The following is a 22,471-nucleotide window of genomic DNA, read 5'->3' as shown; positions in this document are numbered from 1 at the left end:
TGATCCTGGAGATCCAGGATCGAGTCGGGCTCCCTGCATGGAGCCTGCTTCTCGCTCTGCCTGTGTCTCTGCCTCTCTCTTCGGTCTCTGAATGAATAAAGAAAATAAATCTTAAAAAAATAAAAATAAATAAATAAAATCTTTACAAAATAATAAACTAAAAAATAAACATTAAAAAATTTTAATTATAAACTTAAAAGCACAATTATTTAAAAAATAATACACTTTAGAAAAAAACAGGGCAGCCTGGGTGGCTCAGCAGTTTAGCACTGCCTTCAGCCCAGGGCCTGATCCTGGGGACCCGGGATCAAGTCCTACGTCAGGCTCTTTGCATGGAGCCTGCTTCTCCCTCTGCCTTTGTCTCTGCCTCTCTCTCTCTCTCTCTCTCTCTCTGTGTGTCTCTCATGAATAAATAAATGAAATATTTTTTAAAAAATTAATTAAGTAAAAAAACAAAAAAAATCATAGGGATTTGGAAAGTTTTCTGCAAACCGAGAGAAAGGGCTCATCATCCTGAAGATGGAGAGAAGGAAACACATGCTGGAGAAATAAGGACAGTAGGATTTGGGTGGGATCTTCAGGAAGATTTTCACTAGAATCTCCTGGAAGTAGGAGCAGAGGATTGTAAGAAAGGAGGAAAGGGCCATCATGTATTTGGGGGAGAAAAAAGAAGAATTGCACAGAACCTCAAAATGCACAGAGGGGAATCGGGGAGAATGGGGCTGCCAGGGGGCCGAGGGTGAGAGAAGAGTGTAGGGGGATGAGCCCCAGAAATCCCTCATAGGCAGGAAAGGTCTAAAGGTTGAGAGAAAGGAGCAGCCATGGGGAAGAGGTTGGAACTGCGATGCCACATAAGGAGCCAGGTGGCTGAGATGCCACGGTCCATAGTCTGCCGTGGGTGCTCCTGCCTCTGCTGGTTGAAAGGCACACCATATCCCAGGTAAAATGTCAAAAGCAAACTGAACCTAGATTCATCCTGAAGAGCCTTGTCATTCCACGATACGTCTATGCAGAAGTAAAGGTCACCTAGAGAGGAACAAAAGTCGGTCCAGCTCCGAGATTTCTCTGTGGCATTCAGAGCAGCGTCTATGGTTCTGAAAGCCAAACAAACAAACAAACAAACAAACAAAACAAAAAACCCACCTCCCCCCAAAAAAACCCACCCCAAAACCAAAAAACCAAAAACAAGCACCATATCCTGATTATTATATTTTTTAAGATTTTATTTATTTATTCATAGAGACATAGAGAGAGAGGCAGAGAGAGAAGCAGGCCCCATGCAGGGAACCCCACGCGCGACCCAATCCCGGGTCTCCAGGATCACACCCCGGGCTGCAGGCGGCGCTAAACCGCTGCGCCACCGGGGCTGCCCCATATCCCGATTATTGTATGAGTATCTGAGGTGTTTTTTCGCATGTGTAAAGGGCAAAAGAATCACATTTCTGAGAATGCTTGGGTTTGAAATACCACGGTGTCTCTCTTCTTCTCCTTTTAAAAATCTTTCTAAAAATATTTTATGTCACCAAGAGATGTAGTGAAGGAAAAAGCCCCAATGGGAAAGTCTAGACATAACTCTAATTTTTGTAAATTTAGTCATGAAATTGAACGTCAGTTTCAAAATCAAAAGCCTTTTTTTTTTTTTAAAGAGTCTATTTATTTGAGAGAGAGAGAGAGCATGAGCAGGGCTGACAAGCAGAGGGAGAGGGAGACACAGACTCCTCTGCTGAACAGGGAGCCCAATGTGGGGCTCGATCCTGGGACCCTGAGATCATGACCTGAGCCAAAGGCAGACGCTTAATGGTCTGAATACCCAGGCGCCCAAAAAAGCCTTTTAAAGAGAAATTCTAAAAATTACTCTGACAATAGTAGTAAAAACGTCCATTGTTTATTGTCTACTCTGTCCAGAGTTCTATTTTGAGGCAATAAATATGAAGTAAAAGAAAACCCAACTCTACTGAAGTCAGAAGGGAATTCATTGGTTCAGGTAATCAAAACGTCCAAAGGTGAAACTAATCTTCAAGCATGATTCATAGAGAAGTAATTGATAGGCTGGGCTTCATTAATGTGAAAAGCTTGTGGTCTGCAGGAGACACCGCCAGGAGAATGAGAAGATAAAGCCATGGATTGGGAGAAAATATTTGTAGAAGACACATCTGAGGGGCACCTGGGTGGCTCAACGGTTGAGCATCTGCCTTCAGCTCAGGATGTGACCCCGGGGTCCTGGGATCAAGTCCCGCATCGGGCTCCCCATGGGGAGCCTGCTTCTCCCATTGCCTGTGTCTTTGCCTCTCTCTCTGTGTTTCTCATGAACAAATAAATAAAATCTTTAAAAAATAAAAAAATGAAAACCAGACTTCTTTTCTGGACCAGTTTTAGGGTCACTAAATTGAGTGGAAAGTATAGAGTGTTGCCATACACTGCCAGGGCCTCCCCCACTGTTTACACTATCCACAGCAGAGTGATACACATGTTACAATCAGCGAACCCACAAAACCTGTCATTATCACCCCAGGCCGTAGTTCACTGCGGGGTTTACTCTAGAGTTTTGACAAATGTGAATCGTGACATGGATCCGCCGTGAGAGCGTCACACAGGATAATTTCACTGCCCCAAATACCCATTCTTCTCAGTCCATCCATCCCTCTCCCCTCCCCTGACCCCCCAGCACACATGGCCCTTTTTACAGCCCCAGAGTCTTACCTTTTCCAATCCATCCTGGGGCTGGAGTCATGGAGCGCGTGGCCTTTTCAGTTTGGCTTCTTTCGCATAGCATCACGCACATCAGTCTCACGTGCATCTTTTTGTGGGTTGAAAGCTCATTTCTTTTTAGTCCTAAACAATTGTCTGGATGGACCATGGCTTATTTATCCAAGCACTTGCTACGGGGCATCCTGGGTGCCACCGAATTTTGGCCACCCATGAACCTCCACGTGCTTGGACCTATGTTTTCTTTCTTTTTCTTTCCATTTTTTAATAAGATTTTATTTATTTATTTATTCATAGAGACACACACACACACACACACACACAGAGGCAGAGACACAGGCAGAGGGAGAAGCAGGCTCCATGCCGGGAGCGGACGTGGGACTCGATCCCGGGACTCCAGGATCACGCCCTGGGCCAAAGGCAGGCGCTAAACCGCTGAGCCACCCAGGGATCCCCTCTTTTTCTTTCTAAAAGACAGATGTTTCACCGACAGAGCCCTCCAGGGGCCCCCGATTCTATTTATTTTTAAAGATTTTATTTATTTATTTATTTATTTATTTATTTATTTATTTATTTATGAAAGACAGAGAGGCAGAGACACAGGCAGAGGGAGAAGCAGGCTCCCTATGGGAAGCCTGATGTGGGACTCGATCCCGGGACTCCAGGATCGCACCCTGGGCCAAAGGCAGGCGCTAAACCGCTGAGCCACCCAGGGTCTCAATTCTATTTATTTTTAAAGAGACCATTTCAGCGGTGTCCTGAGCACAGATTGTTGAGGGGAAGGTGCATGCAGCGAGACCAGGTGTCGGGAGGCTGTCACAGTCCAGGTAAGAAATGACACAGTGCATGAGTATATATTTTCTATATTCTACACTGTATTCTTACAAGAAAGTAAGAGAACACATGATTAAGAAAACCGTAAGAAAAATACGCTCTGTACTGTATTTATTGAAAAAAAAAACCGCGTATAAATGGGGCTGCATAGACCTTTGTATCTTCATTTCGGGGTCACTCCTGGCTCAGTGCCATCTGAGGGGGGGTGGATCCCATCCCAATTTGGGGGCCACCGAGCAGCGGGAAGAGCTGCCAGCAGGTGGCAGCCTAGCTGGGAAGGCAGGACACTCAGGCCCCTCCTGGGGGTCCCCTCTGGCTGGTTGTTCGGGGCCACATACTCATCCACGGGGGCCACCCTAACAAAATACCCTGGATTTGAGGGCTTCAACAGCAGAAATTTACTCTCACTGCTCTGGAGGCCCGAAGGCCGGCGTCGAGAGGGGTCAGCAGGGCTGGTTTCCTCTGAGTCTTCTTCTTCTGGGGTCCTTCTCCCGTGTCTTCGAGTGATCTTTCCTCTGTACGCGTCTGTGTCCAAATTCCCCCTTTTTACAAGTACATCAGTCACTGTGGATGAATGACCTCTATCTTGGGTAAAAACCCCACCTCTGGATACGGCCACGTTTTGAGGTCCTGGGGGCTGGGACTTTCACATGCGACTTTTCAGGAGTCGCAGTTGGGCCCTCACAGGTGTGAAAACCTTCCTGACAACTGTGGGGCTGCATTCGAAATAATAATGGCCACATGCATCTGAATTTTATCAACATTATCTGGGGAGGGCAGGAAGACAATATGTTTAATTTCTTGATTTTGTAATTGGGGAGACTCATGGCGCATTATTTTATTCTTAACTTTGCACCAAGAGATATAAGTTTAAAATGCTCTTAAGGTGACACCTGGGGGGCTCAGTGGGTTGAGTGTCTGTCTTTGGCTCAGGTCATGATCTCAGGGTCCTGGGATCGAGCCCCATTGTGGGCTCCCTGTTCAGCAGGGAACCTGCTTCTCCCTCTCCCTCTGCCCCTCTCCTTGCTCATGCTCTCTCTCTCTCTCTCTCTCAAATAAATAAATAAAATCTTTAAAAAATGCTTTTAAAATTTTAAAGGAAGACATTAGAGAAACACGAAATGAGGTGTGTGCCTTCCAGAGCACCGGAGGAGATGGAAGCAAAGCAAACTCAATTCACGGAGAAGATAAAGCACAGGGGAAAAACAGAAAGCATAAAACAAGGTCACTCGTTATGTGAAACACATAGGTTAAAACAATCCCTGTAAGTATTCTTTTTTTAAAGATTTTATTTATTCATTCATGAGAGAGAGAGAGAGAGACAGGCAGAGGGAAAAACAGGATCCATGCAGGGAGCTCGATGTGGGACTTTATCCCAGGACCTCAGGACCACACACTGGGTGGGCTGAAGGCAGGCGCTAAACCACTGAGCCACCCAGGGATCTCCTCCCTGTAAGTATTTTAAACTCCTCCATAAAAAAGAAAATTAATATTTTCATATGGAACTAATTGGCCAAATTGTGTCAGTGGCGTTGGCCTGGGGGAGGGGCAGGGTGATGGGACACGAGAGGGGAAGGGGACTCACACTTTGCCTTTCGTGAAAAGGCTCTTTTTCTACCTTTTGGATTTTTATTACTGTGTTGTTACTTCAAAATAACAAATGCATAACAGAATGGCTTTTTTTTTTTTTTAAGATTTTGTTTATTTATTCATGAGAGACACAGAGAGGCAGAGAGACACAGGCAGAAGGAGAAGGAGGCTCCCTGTGGGAAGCCTGATGTGGGACTCAATCCCAGGACCCCGGGGTCATGCCCTGACCCTGAGCCGAAGGCAGACACTCAACCACTGAGCTCTCCAAGCGTCCCTGTGTAACAAAATTAAACCACATTGTACAGATAGTGTTTTATCAAAGGGTCTTTTTAAGTCGGGATGGGGCATATTCACAATTATTATGTCATAGCCCTAAGGCTTCAGGCACAGGTCATACTGTAGGAAACGTATAAAGACATATACAGCCAAAATAGTTAGAGATGACCTGGGAAGCTGTCAGAAATATAATAGGATGGGGAACTGTGGGTGTAACTCAGCAGCCTTTAGTGGAGAAAGTAGGAAAAAGATACGCAAAGGTACAAAGGTATTGAGGATCTAAGTGATAATAGGGTTGATTTATTAATTAGCCACTCATTCGACAAATATTTATTGAATGTGTATGATGTGCCCCAGGCCTGCTGCCGGATCCTGGGAAGATAGCAGCGAACTTCGAGGCTTCATCCTGGAGCTTGTATGCAGCTGATATTTATTGACCTTTGTATCTCATAAATGGAGACCACACCCTCTTCAATGGCAACGAATCAGTAACAAATATGAATCAAATATTAGGCTCTGAAAGAAATACCAAGTTCCTCAAACCTGAAATTGTACTGGCCACATTCTCCTATCCACAGTGCAAGAAACCTGAAACTCCCAAATGTTTAAGTAACAAAACCCAAGCCTTTAAGAACCCCAAAACAGGGGCCTGGGGACTCAGTGGGTGAAGCATCTGCCTTCGGCTCAGGTCATGATCCTGGGGTCCTGGGATTGAGCTCCCACATTGGGCTCCCTGCTTTGTGGGAAGCCTGCTTCTCCCTCTCCCTCTGCCTCTGCTCATCTGCTCTCTCCTCTCTATCATTCACTCTATCTTATATAAATAAATAAATTCTTAAAAATAAGAACCCCTCGGGATCCCTGGGTGGCGCAGCGGTTTGGCGCCTGCCTTTGGCCCAGGGCGCGATCCTGGAGACCCGGGATCGAAGCCCACGTCGGGCTCCCGGTGCATGGAGCCTGCTTCTCCTTCTGCCTATGTCTCTGCCTCTCTCTCTCTCTCTCTGTGTGACTATCATAAATAAAAAAATAAAAAAATAAGAACCCCCAAACGGTCCTAAATACTTTTAAAAAGTTGTTTATTATTATTATTATTATTATTATTATTATTATTATTATTTTAGTAATCTCTACATACAACACGGTGCTCAAACCAGGACTCCGAGATCAAGAGTCGCTCGCTCTTCTGACTGAGCCAGCCAGGTGCCCCCTTACCGAGTCCTAAATAATTTTTTGTTCAATGAGAAAATTCCAATTGTAAACTCAGATGATTATAAACAAACAGGGAGCATAGGTCATGGCAAAACATGAAGCACAAATACCACCCAATTGAGCACTTAGGATTGGTCAGGGTTGGGGCCACAGACGTGTCATAATTTGTCTTATACAACCCTCATGGGGGGCACGGCAGGGCACCGCCATTGTAAGGCAGGCACTCTGCAAGGGTTGGCGGAATGAGTGTGAATGGCTCAGAGAGACCAAGTAACTTGCTTGAGACCACGCGGCTGGGACTGGTACTTAGTTAGGCCTGGCACACTCTAGTTCTCATACTTGCCACCGTCGAGTGGTCTCGCCACCAGCACTGGTGAAGCTTGTGGAGGGGAAGAGCCGAGGGGCGAGCTGGCTTCATCCAAGGCCAGGTTTTTTTTTTGTTTGTTTGTTTTGTTTTTTTAAGATTTTATTTATTTATTCCTGAGAGACACACACAGAGGCAGAGACACAGGCAGAGGGAGAAGCAGGCTTCCTGCAGGGAGCCTGATGTGGGACTCGATCCCAGGACCCCGGGATCACACTCTGAGCCAAAGGCAGACACCCAACCACTGAGCCACCCAGGCGTCCTAGAATCTGCAACTTTTCAGCATCACATAAACTGTGGAACTAATTGGACTAGAACTTTCCAGTGACTTCTCCATGTCTTCCTGGCCTCCCTCCAAACCTGTGACTTTCAGATATTTTGACCGTGGTCTACGGTAAGGGATACTGCAGATGCAGTGCACGTGCGCACACACACACATTTACAAACATATATGGTAGATATAAGTGAACCAATTGTCTCACAAAATAGTACTGACTGTTATGACATGTGATATCCCTAATATTTTTAATCTATTCTATTTCATTGAAAAAAGAATGTTTAGGGCCATCTGGGTGGCTCAGTAGTTGAGCATCTGCCTTTGGCTCAGGGCGTGACCCTGGGCTCCTGGGATGGAGTCCTGATTCAGGCTCCCTGCTCAACAGGGGGTCTGCTTCTCTCTCTGCTCCCCCCCCACACTCGTGATCTCTCTCTCTCAAATAAATAAGATAAAATCTTAAAAAAAAGAGAGAGAGAGAGAAATAAACTCTTGCCCTAACAAGAGGGCCAGAGTCAGAGTACTTACTTTCTACCAAGAGCCTGTTAGCGGATATATTTCAGGCTTTGCAGGGCCCTATGGTTTCTGTTATGAGCACACTATTCAGAACCCTGCTGTTTGTATCAAGAAAGTAGCCACAGACAATACATAAGTAAACAGCTGTGGGCCTATTTCAATGTAAATTTATGGACACCACCATTTGCATTTCATGTCATTCTCACATCACAACATCTTCTCCTTTTGGTCTTGGCTTGCTGTGCTGGGGAAAACAGAAAACAGGTGGTGGGCTGGTTTTGGCTGGAGGCCACAGTGTATTGACCCCTCCTTGGGGCAGACTGTAAGTCTGTTTTCCCCCTATCACATCTTGAAAGTACTACCTAGAGCCTCACTGGCATCCAAGCAATAGTTCGTAAGTGAATTATTAGAGACAGCAGTTTGTAAATTAAACATTCTTCTTACACAAGTGCTGCATCCTCATAGCAGCCAAACGAGCAACCCCACTAGACCAAGTGAGCACACGAATCCTCAAGTGTGCCTGCGGCTCACAGATAACCATATCCTTTCCTACTTTGAATGAGGCAGATGACAGGAATTCAGGGAAAGGTTATTTTCTGGCCAAGGGAGTGGTAAAAAATGCTATTTCCCCTTAATTCGCGGGGGACCTGGGCTTCCCTTTTATGGCCTTGGGGTCTTAGGAGGCTCCTCCGGTGGGGGTGGGGGCCAGTCCCTCCTTATCAGGGAGTCAGGGAGCTTCTCCTTTCCTAAGGAAGTGATGTGTAGGCTGAAGAGGCGTCATTGGTGGTTGAGCAAGAAAATGGGGAAGTTTCATGATGAGAGAGAACAGCGTCTGTTTGGAGGCATCTGGCTGGAGGGTAGAAAGGAGGTGGAAAGTAGCATGAGACCAGCCCCCCGCGGCCGAGGCCCGCACAGGCCACCGCAGAAGGGCCTGCCCAGCGACATGTAACCGCCGGCTTACAGGAACCAAGGAAGATAAACGAGGACATTCGGGGAAAAAACATCCCCAGGAAGCTTTGGCCAGATCCAGAATGAGGAAGATGCTACAAGAGGAAGATGCCATTTGTCATCCAATCAGGGGCATGACAACAAAAAAAGAAAGAAAAGGGAGGAAATTCTATCACAGAATAAAAAACAAAAAAACCCTGAAGGGACACAGCGGCCAAAGCCAAATGAGGACCTTGTTTATTCCTTGAAATAAATCAGCTGTAAAAGCCGTCATTGAGATTATCAAAGAAATTGGACTGTGAACTGGGTATTTTATTTATTTACATCCTAATTTTGTTGGACACGATATTGGCATGGTGGTTACCTTTTTTACGAGCCCTTAATAGTCATAGATGCACAGGAGGGAGACGCCCAACTTTCCGCTATGTACTCTTTTTTTCTTTTTTTTAAATTTTTATTTATGATAGTCACACAGAGAGAGAGAGAGAAGCAGAGACATAGGCAGAGGGAGAAGCAGGCTCCATGTACCGGGAGCACGACGTGGGATTCGATCCCGGGTCCCCAGGATCGCGCCCTGGGCCAAAGGCAGGCGCCAAACCGCTGCGCCACCCAGGGATCCCCCGCTATGTGCTCTTGAACCCCCCAGAAAAAAGCTGTGGGTGTGATCTTGTGACACAATAATATGTATTTGCTCTTTGTCCCCGTTCTGGGTTGTGCTTCTCAACATTTTGGAATTTCCCGTGTGATATGGGAGAGAAGAGGGTCTTAGGTTATTCACATCAGGCTTTTTCCACTGAGTGTGTGCTAATGAGGTGACTCTTGGTGGCCTCTGGATGGCTTCAGGGTTATTCCCTAGGAATAACATCCTGTGTGGCTGGATTGTTGTTGTTTAAGAGGGAGCTGTGGGTCCTTCCTCAACCCAGACACGCTCTCCAATCCTGCAGCGTTTAACGCCAAGGATGTTGCCCTTAAATTAGTCGCTCTTACGGTCTTTTTTTTTTTCCTTTAAGATTTTATTTATTTATTCATGAGAGACACAGACAGAGAGGCAGAGACACAGGCAGAGGGAGAAGCAGGCTCCCTGTGGGGAGACCGATGTGGGACTCGATCCTGAAACCCCAAGATCACACCCTGAGCCCAAGGCAGACGCTCAACCGCTAAGCCTCTAGGCGTCCCCAGAATTCCTTTTAAATTTTAAGTTTCAGGCAGCCCCGGTGGCGCAGCGGTTTAGCGCCGCCTGCAGCCCGGGGTGTGATCCTGGAGACCTGGGATCGACTCCAACGTCGGGCTCCCTGCATGGAGCCTGCTTCTCCCTCTGCCTCTCTCTCTCTCTGTATCTCTCATGAATAAATAAATAAAATCTCTAAAAAAAATAAATTTTAAATTTCATTTTAGCTATTAGGGACCATAACCAAGGGATGGGATGTTTTCCCCTTTTTTCTTATTAGTTTGCATTTCCTTGCACAGCCAGGGGACCAGCTCCCTGGGAGTTGGGTCCGGTTCTGAATTCCATGGGTGACTTTAGCTTTGGTAAGTGGGTTAAGCGCGAGGTACCGCTGCTGTTCACACCAGGAGTGACCATGGGCCGCCCAGAAAGGAAAGGTCCCTCATTCTCTACCCTTCCTCCTGTCTCTTCCCAAACCACATCTTTGTGTGAGCCAAGGTCAGCATAGACACTTCTGACCCATACTTTAGCTGTTATTACTCTGAGCACTTCTGACACCAAAGGTGTGTGTATGTGTGTGTGTGTGTGTGTGTGTGTATTTCCCCACACCAACAGGTGCTCCAACTGCCCAGATACTTGGGTGGAGTGGTGGGAGGATGGGGGGATGGGCTGGGAAATTGCTTTGCCAGTGGAGCTTTTCACTCTGTGTCCTACTCTCTACAAGTCTGGCACCGAGGAGTCCCTGGAGGGAGCTTAATCCCCCCAGGGCCACCCCCACTTCAGAAGCCAGTCTTGAGCCCTGGGGCCTCCCGTACTTCTGACCAACTGACTATAAATTGAGGCTTCCCACAATCCCCTCCTCAGGTTCAATAATTTGCCAGAACAGCTCATGGAACTCGGGAAAACAGTTTCCTATTACTGATTGATTACAAGCGGTGCAACTCAGGGACAGGCAGACGGAAGAGATGCACGTGGCAAAGGCGTGAGGGGTAGGCAGGGAGAGCCCCCATGCCATCTGGCCGTACCCCCAAGCACTACCTCAGTAGGCTCCCCAGCACAGGCATGCTCTGAACCCCATTGGTTAGGGGTTTTTGTGGAGCTTCTGTTATGTAGGAGTGATTGATTAAATCCTGGTGATTAACTTGGTTACTAGCTCCCCTGGCCCCTCTCCAGGGGCTGCTGGGTGGGGTAAGGGTTCTAGCACTCTACTCATACCATTACTAGCCAACAGCCCTTATCATCAAGTTAAATAGTGAGGGTGACCTCACTGGCATCAACTCAGATAAGGTTGGAAGGGTTTATGATTAATAACCCAAGACACTCTCCCATCATCCTTTTCACTAAGGAGATTCTTCTATTTGAGAAAGAGAAAAAGAGAAAGAGAGAGAAAGAGAAAGAGAAAGAGAAAGAGAAAGAGAAAGAGCATGAACAAGAAGATGGGCAGAGCGAGAGGGAGAAACAGACTCCCCTTGATGTGGGACTTGATGCCAGGACCCTGGGATCACACCCTGAGCCAAAGGCAGATACTCAACCAGGAAGCCACCCAGGTGCCCCAAAATAGTTTTAGATTCCTGGTCAAGTTACGCAGTATGCCCATATACCCTTCCCCCAACTTCTTCTAACGCTGCATCTTTATCAAAACGAAGACATTAACATCGACACAAATACCATCAGCTAAACTCTGTAGATTTTATTTGGATTCCTCCAAGTTTTTCCACGAATGTCCTTTTCCTGCCCCAGGATCCAATCCAGGAGACCACCTCATAGGTGTCCTGTCTCCGGAGCCCTTCTAGTCTGTCACAATTTCTTGGTCCTTTTTTGCCTTCTGTGACTTTGACACTTCGGAAGAAGCACGGTAGACTGTCCCACAGTAGGGACTTATCGGATGTGTCCTCACGATCACACCGAGGTTATGGATTTGGGGGAAGAATACAAGGGTGAGGCGGCTTTCTCATCACCACGCATCAGAGAGTGCATGATGTCAACGTGACGTGACTTAATCTCATTAACCTTGATCCTTTGGGTAAGGTGGTGTCTGCCAAGTTTCTTCACTGCTTTTCCGTTTCTAGACTTAGCTAACTGAGTCACTTATGCCCAGCCCATACTCGGGATTTTAAGAGTGGAACAAAGTAACCCGAGGGATTTAGGCAGGACGGCAACGTGGTAGAAGGAATTCTCTGCTTGAAATGGAGAGTGGGCAGTGAGAGTGGACATGAACTGGCGGATCCAAGTGACTTGAGCAGCATGACTCAGCAGAAGTATGAGAAAGGAGAGGTGGAAGGTGGAGACAAGGATGGCCCACGGTTGGGTGGCTTGGGGCCTTCCGCGGCCCCCTAAACCATGGTTTGTGCATCCCTAGGAGCTTGTGTGCATCCTCGTAAGGAGAAGCCTCTGTCTGCTTCTGGGTCTTGCTTTGCCTTGGCGTGAGTCCATGAGGGTTACTGGGGCCTCCAGTTTTTATTTTTAAAGTTTTTATTGACTTATTTGACAGAGAGAGAGAGAGAGAGCACTCACAAGCAGGCTGAGCCAGGAGCCGGAGGTGGGGCTCCATCCCAGGACCCTGGGTTTCATGACCTGAGCCACCCAGGCTGCCCTACTGAGCTCCATCCCAGGACCCCGGGTTTCATGACCTGAGCCACCCAGGCTGCCCTACTGAGGCCTACGATGACTTACACACATGCACCAGGAGTTTAGGGTCATCAGAGAGGGTCGGAGCCGCACGGAAGACGGGACAGCCGGGGAGGGGCTGACAGGAGCTGGAGGAAAAGGAGTCAGCCCCAAATCCTCCTCTCCGCTCCACGTTTAATGACCCGGGTACGGGCGTATAACCAGAGGGCTCGTGACTCAGTGGTTTCAAACAAGTACTTTTATTTACCTCTGCGAGTTCCGCCAACCCGCCTCCCCCTGGCCCTGCGCGTTTCAGTTCTCCCTCCGAGGGCGTGCTGGGGAGGGCTGGGCGGCCACCCTGGGCCCTCACCTGCGCCGGCGGGACCCCCGCCCGGGTTTCTTTTCCCCGCGGCGCCGGCGGGCGGGGGCGGGGGGCGCGGCGGGGGTCGGGGCCGGGGGCGCTGGGCCGGGCGCCGGGCGGGCTCCGCTGCCCTGCGGGGGCTTGTACACCAGGTGGAAGATGAAGGCGTTGCAGTACCTGAGGAGGCGGGGCGTCGTCAGGGGCGGGGGCTGGGGGCGGGGCTGATGGGCGGGGCTCGGCGGGGGCCGGCCGGCCCGGGTCCCGGGAGCTGGATCCCGTCGGCTGTGTGTGCGCGCGTTCGAGACCCGCGGAGGGGGGCAAGGGGTCGGCGGAGTGAGAGGGCTACCCGGAGGGCGGAGGACCCCGCGCGGGCCCCGGGCCTTACCAGGGCATGCAGTTGTCGGCCGCTCGGAGGCGAAAGGGGGAGCGGAAGGGGTTGGGCCGCGGGGGGCTGGTGCCCCCGCCCGTGGCCACCGCCATGGTCTGGTCGTCCATCACACAGCCGTACTCGCTGCTCTCGGTGAAGAAGGCCGGCACTCGGAGGGACTGCAGCGGGCGGGGCCTCTGACTCTCCGCCCAGCCCCTCCCCAGGCGCCAGGGGCGCAGACAGACACACGGGGTCTGGGGGGCCCCGGGGCACGCCCCGGGTCTGGAGCAAAGGATGGGATGAAGGGGGCAAAGCAGGTTCGAGGCAGGAGGGGAGAACGGGTCCCTTTTGGGCCATCCCCCACCTGCAGCCGGGGCAGCGAGCTCAGCCAAGTGTCCTTGAGACCGAAGCCGGAGTTAAATCCTGCAGACAGAGGGGGAGTGGACAGAAGGTCGCGGGTGGCCTTGTCCCAGTCCCCACACTCCTACCCCCAACTCTTACCGATGACCAGGTCAGGCTTGGGCCCCTGGAGCAGGTGGTAGGGCCTAGCGGACACCTTGATCTGCAGGTCCCTGCGGCCCCCCTTCTCCTTAGTCCCGGAGCTGAGCCGCGCAGACACTCCGGAACCAGGACGAACAGAAACCTCTGGGCCATCCTAGGAAGCCAGGAGCAGAGAGGAGAGATGGCTGGAAGTTAGGGGACTGGGCCATGCGGAAGGCAAGACAGGGGAGAGCAGGAGGTAGGAGGGCAGCCCCCAGTCCTCACCCTTTGCAGGGTAAAATGCTGCTGGTCACTGTCAAGGGGCAGGCCGTCACCCACAAACTGCAGCTCCAGGGCCATGTGCGGGAGCAAGACCAGGAGCTCCTGAAGGACAGAGAGGACAGCTCAGGTACCCCCCCAACACGTCCATCTCCACACCCAAGTGCCACTTCTGTCCTGGAGGGACTTACCCAAAACACCATGACTAGATCAAACTCCTTCCCGGCCTCCACCACGTGGATTTTTAGTGACTGCTTGTTCTGGATGTTGAGCTCAGGGACTGGGTGAGAAGCTGGCCACTTAAGAAGAGGGCCTCCCCTCCTTCCTCTTATCCCCCTGTGGCCCCCCGCCCACCTCCCACCACTATGTCCCCAGCACATCTCCCCCTGCTCTGCTCTCCTTACAGGACTGGGGCACCAGGTGGGTGATGACGTAGTACACGGTCAATGGGTAGGTGAGAAGCACAGCCATGGGGGAGTCCAAGCTGAGGCCTCTCCACGTGTAGTAATCCTGCCACGAGCCTGGGGAGAGTGGGTTACTGGGGGACTGAGCGGGCCTGGATCTCAGCCCTGTCCTGTCTAATAGCATCCCTTCGTCACAGCCATTCAGACTGCTGGCCCTCCAACCCTGTCTGCTAGCTCTTGAAGGGCCCCTCCAGCTCACCAAAGAGGCCCCTGGGTGGATCTGGGGGCACAGGAGGCATGAGGGCAGGCCCATCTCCCTGGAGAAGCTGATAGGGATCTCCTGAAAGGATGAAAGAAGAGGATCATGGTGTCAGGGATCATGGGTAACATGGTGTTACCCGGCCCAACCCCCTCTTCCTCCCAAAGGAGCTGTATTCCCTGAAGCTACAGCAAGAGGAATGGGAGGTTCCCTGTAGATGGGGCTTTTGGACGGGGTGGGCAGGGGTGACTTCTTTGAGAACTGGGGCAAGGCCTGAAATGGCTCTGGTGGTGGTGGTGGTAGAGTTGGGTGTATAGGGTGGAGGTGTGACCTAGGACCCAGACAACTGTTTTCTCCCCCATCCTTCTCTCTAGGCTGAGGGGCCCATGCCTGAAGAGAGGCCCCACAAACCACTGAGAAGAAGGCTGAGGGCTGGTGTGCTGGCCCGGGGGTGCCTGGGGGTGCCAGGGCCTGGAATCAGCATGCTGAGCTGGGTCCAGTAGCCACGAGTGAGGCCCCGTGAGGCCAGAAAGGCCTCCTTGTTGAAGCTTTCACTGGTCACTTCTGGGGAAGGAGGAAGGGAGGGTTTGAGGAGGGTCTGGGGGCTAGGACCCCAGATATAGATCATCTCAGTTTCTCTCATGGCCCCTGGGTCTGAACCTGATTCTAGGCCTGGAGAGAATGAATATTTCTGAGTGTCTACAGCGTAGCGGGCACTGAGCCCACAGAATCTTTGTAACAATTCATGATTTGTTTCTGGTCACCAGTTCCTGGTGCAGCTGGGCAGCAAGCGCCTGCACCCCTGCTCCTGCACCCCCTGGGCTCTTTCAGGGGCGCAGACATGCAATCCTCAGCTCCAGATCCGGTGTGCAGCCCCAGGACTTGGGCCCCCAGCCCTAAATCCCCAGCATCCAGGCATTACACCTGGGATCCAGCCCCAGACATGTCTCCTGCAGGCCCAGAACCTGGCCTGCAGCCCCCAACACCTGGTTTCACTTTCTCCCCCATTCCCATCTCCTGTGGTACCTGCAGTGTAGGTAAAAGGCAGGGTTGCCAGTTCTCCAGCCCGCTCCATGAAGGCTGCAAGCCTTGGACACCAAAATTGATGGCTCACATCATCTGGGCATCGCCGCCAGTCGGCCCGGAGACAGGCCTCTCCACAGTACAAGACGGCACTACACTGGGGGCTGGGGTCACAGGGGTGGTGGGCACCCAGGATTAATCTCTGTAGGTCTTCCGTCTGCTGTTTGTCTGCCCCGCCACTGCCCATGTATCGTTCAGTCTGTTTTTCTCTATACTCTGCTCCTAACAGCTTGCTTTCTTCCTCCTCTGACTCCCAGGTCTCTAACACCTGTCTGGTAGCCCCACCCCACCCCACCCACCTTCGCCAACCAGCTTTCTCAGCTTGCCCTGACTGTTGGGGTCTCCTTCCTTCTCCCCCCCCCCCCACCTTTCAGGCAGCTCACCAAGGTGTCAGCTTCACTTCAAAGCTGTGCCTGTGACAAACATGGCAGGTTTGAGCCTGGAGGGAGGCAAATGTGAAGCCCGGCCGGGGACCCCACGTCCGCATAGGTGTCTTGGCTAACTTCACTCCCAGCTTTGGGACCAGACTCTCCAACTCTCTGAATGGGGGTGGAGGCAGTGTCAGTCTGGTGGGCTCTGGAGTCCAGACCCCTAGGTGTCCCCAACCTCAGATACCAGATTTCTGTACCGATGCAGTTGGGCGTCTCCCACAGTAAGCTGTCGGGGCTTTCGAGGGTCTCCGGAGCCCATGGGGCAGGCCATGCTGTGGCAGAGGAGGGCATAGGCGCGAGGGGCCAGGTTCTCTGTCCCTGAGCCCTTGCATGCACTCCCCTGGGTTCCATCCATTAGCAGGTCAATGCCCAAGATGGTGCCATGTTCATCCGTCACCAGTAAGAGGCAGGAAAGGTGCAGGGGGGCAGCCTCTGGGGAAGGAAAGTCAGAGGTGGGGAGTGGCAAAGATGGGCAGAGTCAAAGGTATGAAAATCATGCCTACAGGAGTTAGGCGGGTCAACTAAATGAACAGAGGGGAACGGGTAGAGAGGGGATGCCTCATGGAAAGAGGATACTTGCTACACGGTGCTGCCACCTGCGCCACACAGAAGTGTTGGCCTGCTGCTGGAACTTGAAAGTTTTCCTTTGACTTCTGGAATCTTTTTTTTTTTTTCTTTCATTGTATAAATGTTGGCTCAAAGTTTGAAAAACAAAAACCACTGCGAGTCAATGAAAACACCTTTTGGGCCAGCTTGGCCAGCAGGCCACCCACTGGTGACTCCTGGCCGGGCTGCATGGTAGAGGAGGTCTTCCAAAGGGGAGAATGTCTAGGCAGGGGTCAGACAGGGCAGCCCCAGGATCTTACCGCTTCTCCGCCCCTTCCTCCTGTCAGGGCCCGCTTCTTCCTCAGCCTTGTCCTCTCGGCAGCCTTCCTCGCTGCCTCTGCCTCCTGCCTCCTGCTCAGCCTCCTCGGTCTCCCCTGGAGGGTTTGCTTCCTGGGGGGACTCCCTGCTGGTGGGGCCCGGCTCCCCATCCTCCTCCGGATCTACCTTCTCCACACCTGTACCCTCCTCCTCTCTATTCTCTTCCTCTTCCTCCTCCTCCTCTGCTTCCTCCCCTTCCTCCAGGCTGACAAAGCTGACATAGGGGCTTAGGTCTCGCAGGTGCAGTGGGGGCTCGTCTCCCAGGAAGCAGGCAGCACCCAGGCCTGGTGCAGGGCCCGGCTCTGCCCCTTGCCCCAGGCTGATGCCTACACTACGGTTGGGCAATACATGGAGCACCCAAAGGGCAGGGTCCTGGGGCAGTCTTCTGATCTGAGCCTCCAGCTGGCGCCAGCGGCTCTCAAGGCTGGCCCCCACAGCCCCGCGCTCTGCAGCGAACTTTCGGAACCAGCCAAACAGGAGGGCAGCGAAATCAAGGAACTCATCTCTGTATCCAGACACAAACTCCATGTCTTCAGGGGCACGGGGTCTGGGCCCAGACTAAGCAGAGGAAGGGGTGTATGGTAAGGCAGAGGGCAATGGGGGGGTTCGGGGCTGGGTCACCAAATGGGGAGGGTGTGGGTTTGAGGTTCACTAACGTGGGGCCTCTGGATGAGTGTGAGGAGCTGAGACTACTTTTCCGGGGCTCAGGGTGGGAGTTCAGGTTGAGAACTGGGGCAGGCATGGAAGTGGGAGAGCAGGGTTTCAGATGAGTAGTCGGGAGTGAGATGGTATTTGGGGCTCAGAATCCGAGGCTCAAACCCTCAAGAGTAAGGTCTGAATTGTGGATAGATTTGGAGGGCTAATCCCACGGGGAAGGGTTTGGCGAGCGGGGATTACTTTGGATCCGTCTGCGGGATGTGCGAGGAGGGAACCGGAGCGGGGGCATCCCCTCGCCTTGGACCGGTTCGGCGGGGAGTCCCCGTGGACCCAGTCCCTCCCGGCCGCTCCGCCTCTCCGGTACCTGCAGCCGCCACCACTTTTCGAAGGTAAATACCTCGGGGCTCCGGGGGGATGGGGGTGGGTGGGCGTGACGTCAGGGCCGCGGGAGCCCGCGCCCCGCCCCCCGCCGAGACCCCGCCCCCGTCGGGGGCTCACGGACTTTCCCGCGGTTCTCACCCGGCATGTGACCCAGTGCCGGCGCCCGGCGGGGAAGCGAAAGCGCCCTGGGAGGTGGTGGCGGCGGAGGGCGGGAGGAGCGGTGGCGGCGGGCGGGCCGCCTGACCTGGGGCGGCTGGGCGGGCATCCCCGAGCGGGGCCGAGCTCGTGTTGCCTTTGCGCGCTCCTTCCCGGCCGCTCCCTCGGCGCGGGGGCGCGGGGGACGGGGGCGCGGGGGCGCGGGGCCCCGCCTCCGGGACTTTCCCCGCGGCGGTGGCGGTGGGGGGCAGCTGCCGCGAGGCCCGCAGTACCGACCGCGCTGTCGGTTCGGAAGGTGAGAGCTCGGGAGGAGGGCGCCTCCAGCTCGCGCCGCACCCCCCACCCTCGCACCCCGACGGCCGCGGCTGCCCGGCGTCCCGGCGGGCCCGGGAGGGAGCAGCTGGACGCCGCGCTGCGGTCCGGCCTGGCCCCCGACATGGGGGCCGGGCCCCTCGTGCTGCTTGCCGCGCTGGCGCTGCTGACTCGGCCAGGTTCGTCCAGGGCCCCAGTCGAGGAGTGGAATGGGGGACCGGGGCGCCAAGGGCCGCGGGGTAGTGTGGAGCAGGGGGCGGAGCCGGGGTCCCCCCGGGGTAGGGGACAGGCTAGGGGCACCCGGGTCCGGGCGTGTGTGTGGGAGCGCCCTGTGGGTCTGGGGGTCAGATCCGGGATCCGAGGAGGAGGCGCGGTGACGCTGGGGAGCCCCTCGAGCTGGGATCTGGCGCTGACCGCCGGTACCCTTGCCAGGCGATGGCAACGAGGGCAGCGTCACTGGCAGTTGTTACTGCGACAAAGCGATTTCTTCCGGCTCCCCTCCGACCGCGGAGCTCATGGCTCATCTCCGAAAACATCTGCGAGTCTATCAGCGCTGTAATTCCTACGTCAGGTGAGCTCACGGAGCACCGGGAGGGCGGCGCTGCTGGGGCCTCCAGGACCTCACTGGTTCACCCGGAGCTCCTGGGGGCACCTGGCCCCCTCTCAGGGTTACCTTCCCCCTAATTCTCCATGCCCTTGTTTCCCTGTCCCAACCACCTGGGAATTCCCCAGTCTGGGCAGAAAGGGCCCTGCTTGCTTTTGGCAGTGACTTCAGGTCTTTGGAATGAGGAAAGAGTCAAAATCCCAAGTCTTCCTTCTTAGGTTTCAGCTACGAATGCGGAGCGTGTGTGGCGGCAGCAAGGATCCGTGGGTTCAACAGTTGATGAGCTGCTTGGATCGTAAAGGTACTGGCTTTCCCTCTCCTGCCTGAGGTCTGTCTTCAGGGCAGGGGCCCCCTCCCAATGACACCTGGCATTCCTCTTGTAGCTGGTGCCAGCCAAAGCCCCTTAGGTCCCTGTTGGCCCCGTGTCATTCACCATCACTGTCATGATTTTGGCCAATCCATCCTGTTACCTGTGCTCTTATTTCCTTAATATTTTTCGTGAAACCAAGGCACTGCTTTTGTTTTCTGGTGTTTGACTGTGGTGATCTAAAGACATACACAAAAGTTGAAAGACCAGTGCAGTGAACATCTGTAGGCCCACCACCTAGATTCCACGCTTTTTGGCTTTTTAATGTTTATATTTTATGTAATGTGTGTAGTAGGCAGAGAACACAGCAAATGCGTGTGTTTTACAATATCAAGTTTACAGCATGCTGACTATATTCGTTTTAGTTCACGCCCATCTATGTTTCTATCCATCATCAATCCGCCTTTTTTTTTTTTTAAAAAAAGATTTTATTTATTTGAGAGAGAGAGAAGAGTGCATGAGAAGGGGAAGAGCAGAGGGAGGGGGAGAAGTAGTAGACTCACTGCTGAGCAGGGAGCCCGATGTGGGGCTGGATCCCAGAACCCTCAGATCAGGGCGCCCCACCTTATTTTCTGATGTATTTCCAAATTAGTTGCAGGCTCGACCATACTTCATCCTCACACATCTCAGACTGTGTATTGTTAAGTAGAAATCAGCACTTTATTGTTGATTTTTCTCTTTTGAGGTAAAATTCACGTACAGTGAAACGAGTTAAGTTCTTATGTGTACACAAGCCGGTTTTGGAAAAACTTAACTAGCAGCTTGTCCTAAGCAATAACATCTGTGAAGCCACAGATTTGAGGCGCCGGCTGTATTTTTCTCCTAAAATAAATACACAACCGTTAAAACACAAAATGTTCTAACACGTTGCAGCTGAAGTTGTCTTGTTGGAGCATCCCTGGTGTGCATACTGTTCCGTGGGCTACAGAAAGGCCTGCCTACAGGATTGCACTCCATCCTTCTAGCTACCGTGGCCCTCGGTACTAAAATCCTGCTTTATAGCTGAAAGCAAAGTGTCTCAGGGAGTGGGGTCAAGAGACAAGGGACAAGGTTGTGCATGAGACTGCTCGGAAGCAGAGCCAGCTCTGGACACAAGCCTATCCCAGCACTTCCCTGTCGAATTCAGCTTACTTCCTTTTCCACCCCCCACCCCTGTGTCTGCCTTCCTTTTCAGGGCCTTAAGCTGTGACCTAGACCCACTACCCTTCAACTACTTTTTCACTTTGCATCCTCAGCTCATTTCTTTCTTTCTTTCTTTTTTTTTTTTTTTTGAATATTTTATTTATTTATTCATGAGAGACAGAGAGAGAGGCAGAGACACAGGCAGAGGGAGAAGCAAGCTTCATGAATGGAGCCCGATGTGGGACTTGATCCCTGGACTCCAGCATCACGCCCTGGGCTGGGCCCAAGGCAGGTGCTAAACCACTGAGCCACCCAGGGATCCCCTGTATCCTCAGCTCTTAGCTCTGATTCCTTACTTCTTGTTTCTCCAGAATGTGGCTCTGCTGATTCCAGAAGTGTGGCCCCCCAGGAGCAGTTACCTCCCCTCAGCACCCAGGTTCCTGAGCCCACAGAAAGGGCGCCTTTAGACATGGGCTCCCCTGCTCAGACATACCTGCCACCCGCCTGGCGGTCTACATACCTGCCAACTGCCTTGCAGTCCACCAGGCAGCCCGTGTTTCCAGCAGGGACACTATCTTTGGAGAAAAAGCTCACCCATACCAGTGAAATCGCTACATCTACTGTGGGCCACAGTCTTAGGACTGGGTCTGAGGCTGGGGAGAGCCAGAAGCAGCAGATTAAAAGAGTGGAGCCTACGGCTGGGACATCAGCCATGGTGCCTGTGCTGTCCCTCCTGGGCATCATTTTCATTCTCACCGGAGTCCTCCTATATGTTCTTTGCAAGAGGAGGGAGCAGTCACTGCAGCACCCTCCAGGTGAGCTGGGCCTCTGGGCCCCTCTTTTCCAGGGACCATAGCCTCCTTGGCAGGGATCCTGCCCCCAGTAGCTCCCGAGTGTCGAAACCTACCCCAGGCAGACAAATATGAAGGCGGTCTACACCGTGGGCCATAGGCAATGAGATAAGAGTCAGTTAGAGACATTTACGGAATAGGGAAGGAGGGAGGGAAGCCATCTCAGGCCCAGGGACCTGTCCTTGACCTTCAAAGCTGGGCAGGGCTTGGAGCAACATCAGGATGGTGGCTGGGGTAGGCTAGTGGGAGATGAACCAGAGGAGGACGGTGGGGGCCATTCATTTATTTCACAAATCTGTATTGAGCACCTAATGTTCTAAGTCCTATGGTTAATGTTTTGGGGTCTAATTCCTCAGTTCAAGCTATTCCCCCAGCTTTCCTTAATCTCAGAGCTGGTATATTAATTTCCATATCTTTTTCAGATCTGCAGCTTCATTACACACCCGTGGCATCAGACTCCAATGTGTGAGCTAAGAGCGGAAGCCTGTGAGGGTACACATTGTGATTTATTCAGTCCTGTATAATTTAGAATAATCTCTGGCACTTAATAGGCACTCTGTAGCTATCTGATGTTTAACATACAAATAACCAGCCAGTGCCCTCTTGTGGAGCTTTCCTGGTCTTTTATTTTCTATGCTATCCTGTAAAGTCTACCTTTTAATGTAATACCTTAGAGGAATTCTTTATGTGCATTTTATTACTAAAGATTATTTTTATAATTATTGGCTCTTTTTTCTGCAGACATTGCCCTCATGCCCTTGCCCCTTACCATGGTTCCTGGCTTCAGCTTCTCTGCTGAGGATCCCACTGCCCCCTAGTCCCAGTCTCTCATCACACACCAGCTGTTCCTCCCCAGCCTCAGGCCTCTCCTGCTTCCTCCTTCCACCCCCACAGTGCGGGGGTGGGCCTTCCCACCGTTCCTCAGCAGGTGCCATGCACTTGGGTTT

The 22,471-nt window shown here is 52.2% G+C and overlaps 2 protein-coding genes across 4 annotated transcripts; one reads left to right on the top strand and one right to left on the bottom strand.

The window, feature by feature from the left end:
• Positions 1–12,727: 12,727 nt before the first annotated feature.
• ZMYND15 (zinc finger MYND-type containing 15) lies at positions 12,728–18,105 on the bottom strand. 3 transcript variants are annotated; one of them, XM_072821460.1, is made up of 14 exons: positions 17,972–18,105; positions 17,017–17,632; positions 16,348–16,582; positions 16,103–16,258; positions 15,663–15,823; positions 15,048–15,200; positions 14,637–14,717; positions 14,378–14,494; positions 14,165–14,253; positions 13,980–14,078; positions 13,716–13,869; positions 13,579–13,637; positions 13,233–13,393; positions 12,728–13,024 (listed from the first exon to the last, which is right to left on the bottom strand). In XM_072821460.1, exons 2-14 carry the CDS (start codon positions 17,600–17,602, stop codon positions 12,853–12,855), a joined length of 2,223 nt encoding a protein of 740 aa, XP_072677561.1. In that variant the 5' UTR covers positions 17,603–17,632; positions 17,972–18,105; the 3' UTR covers positions 12,728–12,852. The 3 variants fall into 3 exon arrangements, with proteins under 3 accessions (XP_072677561.1, XP_072677562.1, XP_072677563.1); XM_072821461.1 differs by having other exon boundaries at positions 13,980–14,075; XM_072821462.1 differs by lacking the exon at positions 15,048–15,200.
• On the top strand, positions 17,954–22,243 carry CXCL16 (C-X-C motif chemokine ligand 16). Its single transcript, XM_072821470.1, has 6 exons — positions 17,954–18,120; positions 18,564–18,759; positions 19,013–19,151; positions 19,403–19,485; positions 21,045–21,488; positions 21,947–22,243. Exons 2-6 carry the CDS (start codon positions 18,705–18,707, stop codon positions 21,991–21,993), a joined length of 768 nt encoding a protein of 255 aa, XP_072677571.1. The 5' UTR covers positions 17,954–18,120; positions 18,564–18,704; the 3' UTR covers positions 21,994–22,243.
• Positions 22,244–22,471: the final 228 nt, after the last annotated feature.

This window comes from Canis lupus, chromosome 3 (genome assembly GCF_048164855.1).
Source record: "Canis lupus baileyi chromosome 3, mCanLup2.hap1, whole genome shotgun sequence".
Lineage (NCBI taxonomy): Eukaryota > Metazoa > Chordata > Mammalia > Carnivora > Canidae > Canis > Canis lupus.
Note: the sequence above shows the minus strand (reverse complement) of the source record. Positions and strands in the feature narration are given on the sequence as shown.

Excerpts from the sequence above, each read along its gene's own strand:
- CXCL16 (XM_072821470.1), top strand. The coding sequence starts at position 18,705 with ATGGGGGCCGGGCCCCTCGTGCTGCTTGCCGCGCTGGCGCTGCTGACT. Across the intron at positions 19,152-19,402 it reads CGCTGTAATTCCTACGTCAG|GTTTCAGCTACGAATGCGGA; the intron begins GTGAGCTCACGG and ends CTTCCTTCTTAG. Across the intron at positions 19,486-21,044 it reads GAGCTGCTTGGATCGTAAAG|AATGTGGCTCTGCTGATTCC; the intron begins GTACTGGCTTTC and ends TTGTTTCTCCAG.
- ZMYND15 (XM_072821460.1), bottom strand. The coding sequence starts at position 17,602 with ATGGAGTTTGTGTCTGGATACAGAGATGAGTTCCTTGATTTCGCTGCC. Across the intron at positions 14,495-14,636 it reads TCCACCCAGGGGCCTCTTTG|GCTCGTGGCAGGATTACTAC; the intron begins GTGAGCTGGAGG and ends CACTCTCCCCAG. Across the intron at positions 13,394-13,578 it reads GCTCGCTGCCCCGGCTGCAG|TCCCTCCGAGTGCCGGCCTT; the intron begins GTGGGGGATGGC and ends CGCCCGCTGCAG.